A 19,058-nucleotide genomic window follows, 5' to 3' on the forward strand; every position below is an offset into this window, starting at 1 on the left:
CCTGCTGGAGCCAATCCCAGCCAACACAGGGCGCAAGGCAGGAAACAAACCCCAGGCAGGGTACCAGCCCACCGCAGGGCACACACACACCAAGCACAATTTAGGATCGCCAATGCACCTAACCTGCATGTCTTTGGACTGTGGGAGGAAACCCACACAGACACGGGGAGAACATGCAAACTACACACAGGGAGGACCCGGGAAGCGAACCCAGGTCTCCTAACTGTGAGGCCGCAGTGCTACCACTGCGCCACCGTGCTGCCTCAGTCAGTTTTTGAATAAGATTTGAACACCACAGGAGGCATCAGTGATGTTATTCCCTTCATCTGTTATCTAAATCCAGATCAGGGGAATGGTATCTGCTTATCCTAGCATGAAACAGCCCTGGACAGGTCCGTCACAGGACTATCTTAGAGTCACCAGTTAACCAAACACGTGTTTGTGATGTGGAAGGAAAACTAGAGTAGCTTTTTGGGAATGTGGACTTGTTGAGAAGGAAGTGATGTCCAAGTGAAAAGAACCCAATTAAAATGAATGGTTAACTTTTCTATATTTTTCCACTATTAAGCTTTTCTTTTTTTCTCATCATAGTGTCTATGGTGGTACTTTGTCAGTCATTACACATGATGGATCTGTTTGCATACAAATTGGTTCCCAATGAAACTGTTGCCATTCGTCTACAGAGTAATCCTGTATGGATGACCATGGACAGTCTGGAATTTCCAATTAAAGGTATTCTGCCCATATACTGCGCCTACCATGTATGTATTTTTATATATTGCTTGATGCTTTTCTGTTTAACTTCCAACATCATATTTTGTGTTTATGCTGCTCTATTTGTTTTATGATATACTATGCTAGGTTCATTAGTAAGTGCACAAAATAGGAAAATATTTAATTGAATTGAACTAAGTATAGAAATAGAAACAAAAGATGAATTGTGAATGAAGTTATATTTTTATAAAGAAGATAGTGTGACCAAAGCTTAAGAAATTATTATGAATTATTTCTCTATTTAAGTTCTAGACAGAAGCTGTCAGTCTAGTCTGCTGTAACCTCCACTAGTGACACTCCTCTCCCAGACAAGAGACCTAGAAATATTTAGAAATCGATAGACTAATGTTTATAGCACCATATACTGTACAAGCTTCCAACCTAATGGGGACATTCTTCTTAGATTAACAAAAAGAAAAAAAAAACGGCACATGGCAAATAGAAATACAATATGCCAACATCTAATGTAAGGCATATACATAATGCTAAAAGCCATAGCAGGAGAATTGCAGTTTTAGGTTTTGCTATTTTACATAATGTTGTCTCATTGTAATTTACACTATAAAAAAATTTACTGTAAATTTACAGTAAATTACTTTCTCAGTACAATATTACCATATATTACAACAAAAATACAATATTATACAGTGAGTTCACAGTAAACTGAGCCACAAAATCAATGTGATTTAACAGTACGCTGCTATTGAATAACATGCAATTGTTGAATTATTACATGTTAACCATACTAGTACTGTAATTAGGTAGCCAGTAATTTACTGTAAATTTACTAAAACAGTTTGAGTTAAATGACACTGTGAAAAACAACTCTTTGTAACCTGACAATTAAATGACTAGTAGTTCAAGTTTGTTGTCAGTCACACAAAACAAAATATTTATATGCACCGATACACAATCAATGTTTAGTAAAACTAGTTCATGTTGTCTGGTGGAAAAGAAATGATTGCTTTTGTTATGCAGGGTGTGCTACCAGTTCACCAGTTTATCGAAAAAGAACCCACCATAAATCAGCTTCCATAACCATAAAATAATCTTCAGCACACACACACACACACACACACACACACACACAACAGTTGTAGCCATCTTGAAATTGATAAGGTGTGGGAATCATCAGGAACAATTTACAGTGTTTCTGCAAAGGGGACATTTCTTATGCAAATATACCAACTTTATGCAAATTTAGTTATCTGTTCCATTGTGACTTTACAACAATGCAACAATTATTCACAAAAATAGTCTAAGTGAAACAATTAATTGATATTGACAGCAAAAACACTGCTTAAATGTAAGTTTGCATTCATTAATCTATTTAAAAATATGCATTTATTATATTACAGATTCTTGAATGTAAAAATACACAGTTAATGTAATGTATTTGGCAGGTTTTTTTAGTGTATTCAATTATTTTCCTCAAAACTGACATCAAATTGAGTTCTGAAGGTCGCTAAAGTCCTCCTTTTGGCTGCTTCACTATTTGGTCACTTATTCCTTGTGTCTGTGGTTCTCTTTGTGAATGAAAACTTTCCAATGTTTGTACGATATCAAACAAGTTTCCATCAGAGCCCCTATAGCCAGGATTTCACTTTTAACTGTCATCTTTCCACACATATAAGTGACACGGTATAAAAATACGCAAACTGAAAATGTTCCACAATGAAACATGAACCACTCCACGTAAAATTTTACAGTTAGTTGTTGTGTCATGACCGAAGATGGCTTAAAGGCCTGCTGTGATTACACAATACATTGTTTAATAAAGTATTTTATTGTAAAAATTACAGTTAGTTCCTGTGAAATGCTGGCAATGTTTACAGTGTAATCAATAATTAGTATGTCACTGTGGTTTGTGCTTTAATTGGTTATAGAAAAATATGTTGATGTTTATTGACATTTCCATCTTTAACACCTATATTTAGCTTGCATTTCCACATACAAATAGCAGTATTTTAACTGGCACTAAGAATATGATACTCTATATGAGCTGCAGAACAACCTGTCCATGTATTTGTTGTCCCAAAAGCCCCTTGTTCTGACAATGATGATAATGACATGCTTGTATGTTCCAAATTAAACTAGCATTAAAAACCAAGCTAAGTGCTTTTTAATTCCTCTTATGTTTGTGCGCATTGTCCTCTGATGGCTGTTTTGAGGTCTGTGTGGGTGTCTTTGGATAACATTAGGCTTGAGATAAAAGAACCTAGTTTTCAGGGATTCTGTAGCCCATGCAAGATACATTTATCCTGTAATTGCATATAATGTTTACAAATTATGTTAATGTATTCAGGTTTAGATAGTTTATGAAACATCTTGTTTACTTCATGAGTTCACTAGAAAGCTTTTTCTATGATGTGAACAAATATGTTAGCTTCAGCTGGACTACATATAATTCCAGTCCTGTAGGTAAACTGACAGGCTATCCATTTTGTGTTGTGTAGGAGTAATGAAGAGTATGTGGTCACAGGTTTGCACTCGGCATATGGGGTTGCTGGTGGGAGTGAGGCATAACGCCATTACTATGATGTATGAACCAAGCAGAATTTACGAGGTGTAAGTGGAAATGAGTAGCGATATTGTAACATAATTAATATTAGTGATTCAAGATAGAAGATTCCAATGTTACAGGAATGTCTCTTTAAATTAATACTTGCTTTATGAAATTATGCCATTAATTGATTAAAGTAACGCTTAAAAAATATTTACATTCTTGTTTGCATTATTTACAGTAATTGAATAACTAAATGACAGTCAAAAAGAGGTAATTGTTATTAAAGGTAGTGGCTACAACCATTTCTTGGTGCTAAAGGAATAAATGACAAGACATAAAGGTTAATTAGGCAACCTTCCGTTAGTCATACAGTACCTTTATATTTATTTATGGGTGATCCAGTTGTTAGTGCTCGGGCCTCCCAGAACTACAGCTCTTGCCTCATATTCAACATATTCAAGCCGACTCAGGGTCAATGTGGATGATGCATATTCACAATGTATCAGAATGAATCCTTCTCCAGGTAATGCATGTAAGATTAATTGGAGTCTCTTGTTTGGCTTGGTGTGGGGGACATCCCATCCTGAAATTTGTTTCTACTTTGTGTTTAAGCTGCCAGGATAATCTTTCGCATTCTTCCAAAGATGGATGCATGGAGACTCTATGGGAGCATGGCCTCTCAAAATGCATGTAAATGTACAGTGACAATGTCATTTTAATAGAATACCATGTGTGGTATGAAGTAGATGTTTTTGCTTACATGAGAGCTTCTCCACACACACACAAACACAACACAGCTCTGGTCCCAGTGGCTGGGCAAGTGCAGCTGAGAAAAGAAGCAATGCAGGAAAGCACAGCAAGAGGTTGTCATATGGTAGACTCAATGTTAAACTTTGAAATGACACAAGCATCATACCTAGAACAACATTAGACCAGAGTTACGAAGGTTGTCCAAATTATTTTGCAACCATAGAGAAATCCTTTATCCCTTGACAATGTATGGTGATATGTGTTTTAAAAATTGAAAATGTTAGATGGACTGTTTTTTCTCCTTCTAGCCTACCGTTCAAGATTTTGCCCCCTCAGATTTCCGCCTCTAAGATGCCATTCATTGGAAAAGGTTTCAGAAATTTGATGAAGTTATTGAAGAATAAAGAAGTGGTTACGAATCCTGGCCAGATTGGCGCAAGAAGAGGATGCAAGCTCATTTCTTACTGGTGCAAGGATTTTGAAGTTGACAAAGACAGGTTTAGCATAATAAATACATTTAGACTTCTTCTGAGTATTCTCCAGCAATTTCATAACAAATGTTTTTAAAAAGTTGCAAAAAATTTTGGATAACTCATGGACAGTGGATAAGAAATTCTGTTCATTTTGTTTATAGTAATGCTATTTTAAAACAAATTATTTAATCAGCTTCAAACAAACAGGAAAGGAAAACAACAGCTTGACTTAAAGCTTGATAATTATAAGCCAAATTGATTACAATTAAAAAAAAGGTTACAGTATGTATATATTAATTAAGATAGAAATGAAAATAAATGCAGAAAAAAAATTGTTTTTCATATGTTTTGTAATAAACATAATGATATTAAAATTAAAAAAATAACAATCTGAAACTATTTCATATTTAGACATCCAGCAGATCAGTTTTGTTTTAACAGGGTTATATAATGCACTTCTACCTTTACATCATCAGTCTGCAAAGAGAAAGAATTTACTTTTTGAAATTTAGGGAGCAAAAAAATGAATAATTGCGGCTGCACTTTAAAGGTTTATAAGTAAAAGCAAGGCGAATAATTTTTCATTTTAAGTTAGTTTTAATATCAATGCAGTAGAATTACCTATACCACTCATGTAGCTCCATAACATAGGTACCTCCTTTTCTGCGGGGTAATAAAGCTGCTTGCCCCATTTGCTGGTCTCTGTGAATCTTTCTATTCAAAGCCATTAATTCCAAATTTATATCAGAGCCAGGGATTACCCTGAGAGCTAAAATAGCAAGGTGCTCTCAAACAGCGAGGCGTAATCTGCTAAAATGAAATTGGTCAAATGCATTTTACAAGTAATTGGCCCAAGTAAAATGCAGCTTAATCATGGTATGAATTAAGTGGCTTTTACGTTAGATGGTTTGATTAATTTAGATTAGAGTATAGCACATGATTATCCTTTTACTGTGTTTCGTTAGTGATTGAACAATTAAAAAAAAGAAAGCACAACAAAAGCATTGATTATTGCTAATTCAGTCGCCATAAGTTGTCCTTGGTCATGAATATTGTTCTAATCAGTAAAATTAATGTTTCTCCATCACAAGCCCAATGGATGTAGCAAAACTATTATTATAATTAGTAAATACAATAAAAGGGATCCTGCTGCAGGTTATTGACTTTTTAATTTTAAATCAGTTTTTTTTTTTTTAATTTATATAAGATTGTCTAATGATCAATTGAACCCAGCATTATAATTTTTATTTCAGATCTCCGGCAACAACAGTTCAGTAATCAAATGATTCTTGTAATTTCCCATGAAATGAATAGGTCATTGGCATATTCTATTGCTTAAATTCCCATATTGTTTATTGTCTTATGCAAAAAGGGTACTGGAAAACCCAGATAAAATCGACAGTAAAAGGGTAACAACAACAACAACAATTTATATAGCACATTTTCATACAAATAATGTAGCTCAAAGTGCTTACAAGCAAACTCCACAGTCAAGCCAAGACCAGAGAGTGAACACCCAGCTTCAGATCTCACTTGTATTCAATTAAATGTATGAATACTGGCCATTTAATTAATTTACTAACTATTGGAATTCTGAAGAAGTTTACTAAATAAAAGTCTACAAAAAACGTTTACATTATATATATATATATATATATATATATATATATATATATATATATATATATATATATATATATATATATAAATATATATATATATATATACTAATAAAAGGCAAAGCCCTCACTCACTCACTCACTCACTGACTCATCACTAATTCTCCAACTTCCCGTGTGGGTGGAAGGCTGAAATTTGGCAGGTTCATTCCTTACAGCTTCCTTACAAAAGTTGGGCAGGTTTTATATCGAAATTCTACGCGTAATGGTCATAACTGGAAGCAGTTTTCTCCATTTACTGTAATGGAGATGAGCTTCAACGCCGTGGGCGGAGTTTCGTGTGACATCATCACGCCTCCCACGTAATCACGCAGTACATAGAAAACCAGGAAGACCTCAAAAAAGCGCTCAAGAAAACATGCATTATATAATTGAGAAGGCAGCGAAACAATAAGAAGCGAGCGAGTGACATATACAACCATATTGATGAGTTCTGCTACTTCGGAAACAAAGCACGATGTAAACCTACACTTTAAATTAAGTTCATAGACAGGCTGCCGCTGGCGTTTGTAATTTAGTGCCTGCCCATATAAGGCCGTCCGTCAGCGGCAATCCAATAGCAAACTCCCACTAAATATTCACGGGTTAAGGAATGTGCTTATGGAGAGGAAGATGAGATGGTCAGGGTGGTGTTTGACACAAACTCAGCGAAACTGTGAGAGAAAGTTTTAAGTGCCAGGACTAAGGTAACATTAAATAAAGCTATGGACATAGCACGAGATGGCACCAGCACAGCTGGGAACCTTCGATGTATGTACACCGAGCGGCTCACGTGAACTGACGCAGTGCACAGATAAAAAGCAACAGTTCCAAAGAGCGCTGAACAAAACCAATTACACAATTGAAAAGGCAGCAAAAATATGAAGCGTCTGATAAGCATATTCATAAATGCAGCTACTGTGGAAACAAAGCACACGGTGGAAAAAGTCAATGTCCCGCTAAAGGAAGACAGTGTAAAAAACACCCGTGCATGCAGTGTGTCAGGTCTCAGATAAAGAAGAAGACGAGCTGTTTATTGATGCAGTAAGAAACGAATCGATGAAAGAAACCTGTCATCTTTACAACGATTGACAAACACGGAATGTAACTTGAACACAACACATCCTACAAATACGAGCCTGATTGAAAGAAATAATGATAATCAAATCCTTGATGACAGCAACACTCAGTAACACTCACAAAACAAATACTGTATATTGACAGTCATGTTACGTTATTTTTAAAATGTTCCCTTTTCTTTTTCTACCTTTTTTAACACACTACTTCTCCTCTGCGATACGCGGGTATATATATATGTATATATATATATCCCGCTCTACATACTCGAATAATGGATACTTTATTCGCCATCAATGATTGTTTTGGTAAAGCCATACTCAGTGTATTCATTAGATGAACGGTAAAAAGTAAGAGCGAGGGGAGGATGACTCATTGAGGCATGCAGGCTGTAGTGCGCGTCAACTCTATCTGAATTGCGCGATCACATTTGAAAAATATATCTTTTCAAGTTCGATTTAGTCCATATGTGTCAAACTCAAGGGCGCGGGCCACATCCGCCCGGCGTGTAATTATATCCGCCCGAGATCATTTTATATACTGTATTATTGTTATTAAAGCCCGGTATATGAAACGCTGGTAACACAATAAACTACAGATCCCATAATGCAGCGCTGGCTAGAGTTATTGCACTGAGTTTGCACGGCGCTTTGGTGACTTTGAAGAACAAAAAAAGTCCGTCTACATGCGGCTCGAACCTTGTGCATGTTTGGTAGCACATATCTGTGTGAAAAGCTCTTCTCAGTGATAAAGACTAACAAAACAGCACACAGGAGTCGCCTCACTGATGAGCACCTGCAATCCATCCTGAGAATCTCCACAACACAGAACCTCACAGCAAACAGAAACGAACCTGTGGCCAAAAAAGATGCCAGGCGTCCAGCTCTAAAATGACATAAGAGCAAAGACAACTGAATGATTTGATTTGTTATTGCACGTAAGAGCGGGAGTCAACCGTTTTAACAAACAGCGTATTGCACTGATACGAAATAGCTGTGTGTGTATATATGTAGATATGTATGTATATGTATATATATATGTTTATATATGTGTGTGTGTATGTATGTATATATATATGTATTTGTGTGTATATATGTGTGTGTATGTATGTATATGTGTGTATATATGTGTGTGTTTATATGTAGATATATATGTATGTATATATGTGTATATGTATAGATATGTATATATATATATGTTTATGTGTGTGTGTGTAAATATATATATATATATATATATGACAGCAACACTCATCACTCACAACAGTGACAAAACAATTACATTGACAATCAGGTTACGTTATTTTCAAAATGTTTCCTTTTCTTTTCATTGCTTCTTTAACACACTACTTCTCCGCTGCGAAGCGCGGGTATTTTGCTAGTATATATATATACTGTATATTGTGATTGGTATATCACCATTTTACACCAACCTAACATGGAGCAGGAAATGCCACTAAAGTCAAATATAACAAAAATAACTGTTCCTTAAGTTAAACCTCACAAAGCATGGATGGCCAAGAGAGTTCAAAATGACAAGCCAAACAAATAGACAGGAAATGCTACATTTCACACTGGGCTTCTCCTTTTTCTGCCAATGAAAACTGTTTACACCAAAAGTTATACTAAAGGGTTCAGAACATTCACTTGAAAGCAACAAAGATATCACAGTTCCCTTTGGCAGCTTTAGGTATTAGACCACTATAAAAATTAAACAGTGAGGTGTTTTTTCAATAATAATGTACTGGATAGGAAATCACATTTTGATATTTTATCAGTGTTCTGCTAGTTATAATTAAAATTTAGAAATAACAGCTTGACAACTATTTACCTCTCCTTGTCCATATTTGGTGGATATTTTGGAGAAAGGTTTGAGAGATTACATGAATAGAATTAGTAAGCTTTGGACTGAATGGTGAGTTCTTATTAAAACTGTTTAAATGTTCTAATTAAAATTCTATATGCCTTCACTTATATTTCAGCTTTTTAGTTTAGTCTGAAATTAAGACAAATCACACAAATTTTTTTTTTCATTTTTAATTAGGTACTATAAACAACAATATTTAGATGAAAAAATAAATGGATACTTGTTAGGAAAAATACAGGGTTGTCTAGATGTAATTATGCAATTTTCATTACGCCTTAACCTATTAAGTTTATTACATAGAGAATTCACAACTGAATTGAGGACAAGTGGGACATTACATGGAAAATCAGTGAATAAATTCAATGTAAGTTGATTTTCTTTTATTACAAGATCCATCCATTATCCAACCCGCTATATCCTAACTACTGGGTCACGAGGCTCTGCTGGAGCCAATCCTAGCCAACACAGGGCGCAGGAAACAAACCCCGGGCAGAGTGCCAGCCCACCGCAGTTATTACAAGATATTTCAAACAATTCTTTTGTCTTGCATTGGTTTCCTGTATTGCATTAAAAGTTGCATAATTAGATTTGGATCACCCTATAGACACAAAGTTCTAATGCCTGGGTCATAACTGTTAAAACTCTTCAACTTAAATATTTTGGAGGTACCTTTTACTTTCTTACAGCAGTAATTCTGGTTGAGTTGGTCTCACCAAGTTAGCACACTTATATTTTGCAATTTTATTCCAATCTTTCCTACAGAAGTTTTTAAGTTCATGCCCAATTATGAGGAGATCATTTATGCACATTGAGAATTGAGTCTCAGGTTCTAAATGGACTATTCCAGGGCATTAACCTTTTCACATTTACATATACTGTATATAAATTTATGCTCTGATATGCGAGTCTAGAAAGCATTTTGTGGACTCTGATTCAGTAACATTTGAGGGAAAGTATAACATTTTTCATCTTTATCCTTAGAATGGATCAGGATGCCTCAGGTGACTTCGCACATCATTTCTGCTCAGGTTCTGAATGTTCCACTTCTTCTGGTCACCCCACTATTTGAGGAATAAAATTAGATGGCTCCTCAAGTGGAGAAGCCCTTTTCCAAGCATGCCAAGCTTTTACCTTGCATCAGACCTAACGGTCCTTGGACCTTTTTCCATTATAACTGTTGCTCTGTAGAATTTTGCTCTACAGTTAAATGGGGTTTCCATTCTTGACCCCAACTCATATTTTTACCAAATTGAACAAATATGGTAAAAAAAAAAAATTGAACAAATAGGCCCTAGCCTAATGTTACTTGATTATGTTTACCTCTTTTGTAAGTCACTTTGGATAAAATCATCTGCCAAGTAAATGAATGTAAATGTTGATGTAAAATATTGTCACACATGGGCACCTGAATATCACCTGCCAAGCTCTGATAAGGTATGCAATAACCCCCTGGGAATAGAGGGGGTGCCAATGCTAATCATATAATCTCTTTTCTCTACCTTAGCTCCAAGAAGCTGCCCAAGAAGGACACCCCAGTCATGCCACCACTCAATTAAGCCACGTCCATTCTGAGCAAGAAGATATAAATCCAAGGGCTCCCGGAAGATGGTATCTCAGTTGCAGGAACTGCGTCCCACATGAAGGAGCTCACAGAGCCAAACCTACTTGATATAGCTGAGTATTTTGAGAAGTCACTGAGGCTCAAGAGGCAGCTTTTATGCCAGTTTTCTGTTGTACCGCTGTGCGCTCATTTTTGCTTGATTTTCTGGACATTGGCAGTAAACAGAATGAATTGGTTGGTACCCCTACTTTTCTTCGGTTTTATGCTTCCTTATTTGCCTCCCACTATATATATATATATATATATATATATATATATATATATATATATATATAAACAGCAATTTAACAGGAATTAGTGAAAAAGTAGAGAATTATAGCAGATAAGGTGAAAAATGAGCCAAAGACATTCTTTTAGTAATTAAGCAGTAAAAGAACAGTCAAGAAAGATGGCCTAAAAGGGAATTAAAAAATAGTGAAATAGCAGATACTCTAAACTTGCATTTTCTGTGGTCTGTACATGCCCATCAGTAAAAGACTACTAAAGAGGTATTGAGTAATTTGGAAATTGTAAAGGGAGAAGTACTGCTTAGATTAAATGGGCTAAAATGAAACAAATCACTAGGACCAGATAATATTTATCTTCAAGTTCTTAAGGAGGTCAGAGAGTACATATATAAAACAATTGACATATATTTTTAGGAAGTCACTGTAGGAAATTCTGAACAAGTTGAAAATGGCAAATATTATCCAGCAGATCCAAGCAACTATAGGCCAGTAAGCTTAATGTGCATCACAGGTAAATTGTTGGAATGTATCATTAAGGGAAAGATTGAGCAATACATGGCAAAAACTGGAGTTTTACTGAACAGTCAGCATGGGTTCAGAAGAGAACATGTGATGTGAGCGCATATGATATTACAGTATTTATCTTGACTTTTAGAAAGCATTTGATAAGGTGCCACATGAGAGGTTGGGTATCAAAGTAAAAGAAATGGGAGTTTAGGGTGTTGTTTACAGATGCAAAATTGCCTCAGACACATGCACAGGGTTATGGTGCAAAGCATCTTATCAGAATAGGCTGATGTTAAGAGCAGTGTTCCAAGAGGTCAGTTATTTTTAATACAGTATATATAAATGATTTGTATAGGAATATAAGCAATGAACTGATAAAGTTTGCAGATAATATCAAGATAGGTGGATTGGCAGATAATCTGGAATCAATTGAATCATTACAGTGGGACCTGGACAGCATACAGGCTTGGGCAGATTTGGGCCAGATTAAATTTAATGTTAAATGTTAGAGTTGAATACACAATGGGAGGTCTGAAAACTGAAAGCATACCTTATGAGAAGAATTTTGGAGTTGTAGCAGACTTGATGCTATCAACTTCACAACAGTGTTCAGAAGCCATTAAGAAGGCTAACAGAATGTTTGGTTATATAGCACGATGTGTAGAGTACAAACCCAATGAGGTTCTGCTCAACCTTTATCATGCACTGGTGAGGCCTCATCTGGAGTACTGTGTGCAGTTTTGGTCTCCAGGCTACAAAAAGAACAGAGCAGTGCTAGAGAAGGTCCAGAGAAGAGCAAATAGGCTCATTCCAGGGCTACAAGAAGTTGAATTATGAGTAAAGATTAAATGAGCTGCTTATTTTCAGTTCAAACAAAAGAAGATTAAGAGGAGATATGATTGAAGTGTCTAAATTATGGAAGGAATTAGTACAGTGAATTGAGACTAATTTTAAAAGAACATGAGGACAAAGATTTTGCACAAACATTAGGAAGTTTTTCTTTACACAGAGAATCATAAACATTTGGAATAATCTACTGTACCAAGTAGGTGTGGTAGACAGTAGGACTTTAGGGATTTTTAAAACTAGACTTGATGTTATTTTAGAAGAATTATGTGGATTGGACTGGAGTACTTTGTTGGGCTGAATGGCCTGTTCTTGTCTAGATTGTTGTTATAAAAAAAAATTAAAAATTGAATAAACATTGTTGGTATTGTACTATTGTCTACGGTTCTTAGGAGACACACATCAATTGTGCAATCCATGAGCCACTGGCAGGTTTTTACAGCATCTTTGGATTTCTATTTTTGGAATGCACTTTTGAAATTTTAATTGATTTTTCTAATGCATTTTTGGCTTTATCCTCTTTCCATATGTCATCCACTACTCTCCATTTTATTCTTTCTTGGTTATTATTTTTACCAATTATCTACATTAACTGAACCCAGGCCTTCTGAGTTAAGTACTTTGACCATGGAAGGACATCTACAATTTTTAAGTAATGCTGGGGTATGAAGAACTGGTTGCTGTGTGTATTCTATGTTGTCATGAGATCTTATGCATTATGGATATCTAATAATTTGTGAAGTTGAATGCCTGTGGTGCATTCAAAATATTTGTATGTGTACCTAAATAACAACTCTTTAAATCATCTTAACCTTTATAATTATCAAACCTATCCATTTAATCACCATTACTGTCACATTTTATCTTCCATATTGTCAAGATAGCCTTTACATAACAGTGTTAAAGGACACAATCAGACATGTGCATAATAGTGGCATATTGCACTTGCATTTTGTAATGTCAAGCCTTTCCTTTTCCCCCTAAAAGAGACTTTGACCCACAAATCATCAACTTTTTTGAAAAATATACACGTTGTCCAAGTGACATTCTAACTTTAGGAAAACTCAACACTTGTTTTGCTGATGTTATAGGTTCTGTATGCTACTTTTTGTTACTTTCTGTGATTATTTTGTGCTTTTTTTGATTGCTTATTTTCATGTTTTCTAAAATATTTTTTAGCATTATTGCATTTGTTTGTGCTTATTAGGAGACACTCAAGTCTTTGATGTGTTTTTGGTTGTTATGGTTTCTAGCAATACATGCTATTTTTTATGAATATCCCGTCTCTCTATAAATCCTATGTGACTTTCAGCAATGCTTTCTGAAAGTATTATTTTTAATTATATTTCATATGGTAAAAAATTAGGCAAAGACAGAAAAAGGTTTGGGGTTGGCCACCCTGTATACTGATAAATCAGCAAAAGAAAATAAACACATCTTTACATAAGCGAAGTACGCAACTGAACTGACTAGCAGGTTGAGTTTGCTCTATAAATATGATGGATAGGAAGAAGAGGTGGAGTCAGGGTGGCTGGAAAAGGAACTGATGTGGCAGGAAGGTGGATGCTGGGTACTAGAAATGAGGGGTTGCCAGAATTTATGTCAACAGGGGGTAGACCGGTGGGGTCACTGGGTGAAGTTATATCACAGCAACATTTTTACCTTGGCTCATCTTTTTACTGAGTCAGAAATATATAAAACTTTGCTGTAGCTTTGAGAATGAAGATCTAGGTTTTCTAACACCTTTGCAGGTCTCTATCAGACATTGCCCTTAAAATCACTTAAGTTATTTTACTTTTGCTTTTGTGATGATTAAACTCAAGTCTGTAACATGCTCATAGTATATTACCTGAAAAAATAATTTTTCTTGACTGTAATCCCATAATGCTCAGTTCTCATACAGAAATCAAACAATCTTGAACCCTTTTCGATTTACTGTAGACATTGTAGAATTCCAGGTGCACATTCTATAAAAGCTGTGATAGTAAGGGGACAATCATAAGCCATCATTAAGGAAAATATCTACTTTGGCATATTATTTGCATTAACCAATAAATTACAAATTTACTTTCAGCACAATTCTTTTAGAAAGAAGTTCTATGTAGTAAATACCTGCTGGTGGATGAAACTGAAAAATAAAATTCAATTTTTTTTATTGTGCCAAGGGGAAATTTGGTTTGTTAGTTGGGATTATGCAAAGATAGCACATTAGAAACAAACCAGATAAAAACTTGACCCCAAATCATTGCTTTGCACAGATAAATAGAATATTGTACATGTTGTAAAACACTATACATTTGATATTATATATAATAATATTCAACATTATGACTAAAACAATAATTGTCAAGAATGAAAGCTATTGGACCCACAAGTTTCTTCCCCAAAAGACCTATCCAAATGAAGGTTCTAGAAAGAACCTTTATTAAAATCCTCAACAAGCTCTATACAGTGAATAACCATGAACATATGGTAACAGATTTGAGAAATACCAATGGGTCCTAATTTTAAAAGGACTCTTGCAGTATACAATAACATGGGCTAAATTCAGATTTTCTTAATACTGTATGTTAGTGTCTTGATAGGAAGCCTGCCATACATTAAAGATTTCTGGTTTTTTTTTTTTTCTACATAAGTAAGTTTTTCAAAGCATAAATACCCAGCTTCATAAGCAAAGAACCCTTCTCAGAACGAAAAGGTAGTTGGTCAAACAATGGCTCTACAAGGAACCATACAATCCAGTAAAGAACCATAAGGTGCCATTAAAGAACCGGTATTTAAGAATATATTGGCTTTTTATCCTCCGCATCTTTAATCTCTGACTGATGCCAGCAACTGAAATTCTCAACCTATGTTGTTATTAACCTATTAACCTCAACCTATGTTGTTGTTACTTTATTACTCCATTTTACAATCTACTGTAATTCATCCAAATTTGAATTGTTAGCATTAAGAATTCCAAAACAGAAAAAAAAAATAAGTTAAAATAGTTCCTATACACGATTCACTAAAATCAACAGAATTTTAGAATTCAAACTAAAAAAAAAAGAAAAGAAAAAGAAAGAGGCACTGTTTTATGTTTTATTTAAGTATCAGTTCTGACTATGTAAAATTGTCCCAAGATACAGATACAGTACCTCCAACTTTTAACAGTCTCTACTATCTGGGTGAATGGTGTTTCCTCTAAAATCCATAATCAAATCATTAAAGGCAATTATGAGTCCAGTGCATTATACGGTAATTACAAAACATAAGATAGAAAATGAAATGCACAAACATAAAACATTCTGAAGAAATACAAACATCATAAATATTTAAAAATACATATATACAGTGGCAAATCTTGGACATTTTCACATTAGGACATTTTTCTATTTACTATTGTTTGTCAGTGACCAACATAAAACATTACAGCAAACCAAACAAATAATAGTGCCTCTCCTCCTGTGATCTGTACACTTTAGATTTGGCACTGCAGTCTTAGCTTATTCTTACCTGCAACATTTCAGACGCTTGCTTACATTGGATGGAAACACAGGTGACAAGCAAGTTTTAATACTTGAACTGGGAAGGGTAATAATGTATTAGGAACAAGTTTACAAAGGTTTAAATTACAGAATGAAGAAATTTTTTGACTCTGGTTTAATAGGTTGTGCAAATTTCTGGACAGTAATCTTGACCTACTAGCCAATATGGCACAGACAGACATAGAATTATTAAAAAACTAAGAACCACTTCAGTTAATGGTAGGCATATGTCACACTTTGGAGAATCTATTTAGGGGATCTGTCAAGGTATGTAATAACCCACCAAGACGAAAGGGGTCGCTATCGCTAACAGTCTCTTCTCCTTCTCTCCGTGCAGCACCGAGAAACTGCCCAGTGAGGGCACCTAGCTACACCACTTTGAGTTCCTCGACCATAAGAACCCTGGCTGCCCTGAAAAAGGTGTCACTTTAGCAAAAGTGCTAAAAGTGGACAGAGCTCCTTAGCAGACAGACTCTAATCCATGGCTAAAATGAAGGTTCACAGACAAAAGCGAGATAGACATATGCGCCCCGACAAAATTGCGACGGACAAATGAGCACCGACAAACCCGCTAACTGGTTTTCGACAAATGCGTGCCAACAAAATCGCGAGAGAGGCCAAGAGAGTAGGACGCATTGCTGCAATTCTTCCTACATATGCAGGGCGTGATCTTAAGGACTATCTGCGTGCCGTGCTGATGGCATGCCACGTCTCATAATATTGACTTCTAAAATAAACATTACTATATATGCTTTAAAATAGTAATATATATTTAATGAAACTTTTGCAATTTTGTCGGCACTATTTTGTCTATCGCGCAAATGTCGGGTCATAAAAATGAACCTCATAATTGTTATTGGAAGCCCAACTATTTCGGCAATAATGCCTAATGATTGTTTTCTTTTTGTTTAGACTTTATTAAATGGGACAACCCCTGCACTCTGTTATACGTTATATGTAGCTGCATATACAGTAAATATGATATTACAGTAATAGAAACCTGATCAAATTTGTTTAGAGAAGCACATATATTATTAATCATAGTTTTCTAAAATGCTTTGATAAGGTAACTTGTGATTGTATTCTGCAGAGTACAAACTCCCTAAAAATAAATTCTTTCATCACAGCTTTGGCTAATTTCCCAACCCTTTCCTAAAACACCTTAAAATAGACAATGGAAAAAAAACACTGAGATATTAGAGAAAAATAGCATTTAGCTTTACTTTTCTTTTTCACAGTAACAATTCCATTATCCACTAGCTTTATACAATTTACTATTTCATCTTAATATTTAATTCAAAATAAATGTTGCAAATATAGACACATGAAAGCAAAATGGATAAAACATGGACAGTTTTAATAAATAAGAACTGAACATTAACACCTGAATGACATGAATTTGCCAGTTGTGACCTCTAGGAGACAACTCAAACCAACAAACCACAGAAAATTTAATAGACAAAAGTTTGAAGTTCAGAAGGCTTATTTTTATTAAATAAAATAATTTTACATAGGCTTCTTCACAATTCTTCTTCTTACTCCTCTCCCAAAGCAGAGAGGGCTTCTTATAACTCAGACCTGGGAATACTTCTGGTGTGTCAGCACTGTATTCAGAACATTTTTCCAGGTCAGGCTCCATCTGGCAGGGAGTCTCCAGTCTCCTCCCAACAGCACCCACTAGTGGGCCCCAAGGACCCCCAGTGCTACCCTCCAGAACTACAACATGAATGGTGTCCTTAAGGAGTCCAAATGGGAGCTACACCAGAGGGGTGCTGCCAGTCAGTGTTATACATCTTCTGGACTTCATTAATCAGTTCAGTTTTCCTGCCTGTTAGCTACAATGGCTGGGTTCAATTCTCATGTCTTTTTTCTTCAATGTTCTAGGATTACTTACTTTCATCAGTAAAGCTTGACTTGTCTCACCTCCTGAATATAAAATTGCCGTAAAATACAGAAAGGAGGATGTTTACCATATCTGCCAGTGATAACTTCCAGACTAAGACTTTTAAATGCTTCCAGGATTAGGAATGTTTTCTGGAACACCTGTGGCTGTCCCTTAAGAAATACACCTTCTGGTCCCAGTTTTCATGCAGTCTTGAGCCCCTGGTTACATTTAACAGGAATGGCAACACCCCCCCATCCCCCAACGAGGTGGGCCATCCACCTCAATTGCTAGCAGTGGGGCATAAATTTAAACCATTCTTCCTTGCTACTGCCACTCAGATTTGCAATAAATCATCCCTCGTCTACCTTGCCCGATTCTTCTGCTTTTACGCATCTAGAGAAATTAATCCTGAAGTCACTATAAATACTGCCTTGTGCAGACACTCTCTTTCTTGACATGTCAATAAACACTAATCCTTAACCTCTTACTTTGTGAGGACGACTTGCAGTTATATTCTTTTTCTGTGGTAGCCTCTGTCCATGCAAGGCATTCATCTGCATTGTGAAGAGAAAATATGTAAGCAACAAAGCCAAATGAGCAAAATATTTTCAATACAAGAATGACAAAATGCAGTGTTTCTCTTGGCCTTATGATTGACGGCAGATTGTTGTATTTACATAGTCTCATACAATTATTTTTACATATACCCTTTTTTATTTATGCACATTGTACAGTATTGCTTTTTCACTACTGATTCTCTTTGTGTTTTTGTTTCAAATTTACATAAGTGGAACAGAATCTAGTTTGCTAGGATTATCATATAGGTTCGAAATAACAGGTAGAGATGCTAATTAGGTCAATATCCTAATGGAAAAATCTGACTTCAATAGACTATTTAGCAGAGGAGTGATAGTGCATAACTTTGAGATAAACAAGCTGTACACAGACAGGCCAGAAAAGTCAGAGAGAAGAAAAGGTTTAACTGTACTGTGCAAAATCAATATAGACAAAGTGTCAAAAAATATTTATTGGACAAGGTATATGGATATCATGTAACCACATATCAGTTTCAACTTGGGCACTGAGTGTAACAGTTACTGTAGATACTGTATTACACATGGGATCCAACAACAACAAATTATTTAATGTTTCTTTTAATCATTAACCACATTCATTCCTACTTTTTTTCTTAAGTCTACAAAAGAATCCATTTTACTAACAAAATTCTAAATTAAAGGCATTCCAAGACTATTAAGTCTGTTCAATAAAGTACAGTAAATACTTTATTAAGAAAATTCTCACTGTTTTATGTTATCATTTACAAAACTTATTCAACTATTT

At 35.3% G+C, this 19,058-nt stretch overlaps 1 protein-coding gene across 1 annotated transcript in view; it reads right to left on the bottom strand.

Annotated features, from left to right (window-relative positions):
• The window catches only part of si:ch211-245j22.3 (uncharacterized protein LOC563798 homolog), a 61,901-nt gene extending 56,706 nt beyond the window's left edge, over positions 1–5,195 (bottom strand). The window contains exon 1 of the mRNA XM_039762175.1: positions 5,125–5,195. Coding sequence (XP_039618109.1) covers positions 5,125–5,195 — 71 coding nt within the window. The remainder of the gene's footprint in view (positions 1–5,124) is intronic.
• Between the last annotated feature and the right edge of the window lie 13,863 nt (positions 5,196–19,058).

The sequence above is a fragment of the Polypterus senegalus genome, chromosome 8, assembly GCF_016835505.1.
Source record: "Polypterus senegalus isolate Bchr_013 chromosome 8, ASM1683550v1, whole genome shotgun sequence".
Classification (NCBI taxonomy): domain Eukaryota; kingdom Metazoa; phylum Chordata; class Cladistia; order Polypteriformes; family Polypteridae; genus Polypterus; species Polypterus senegalus.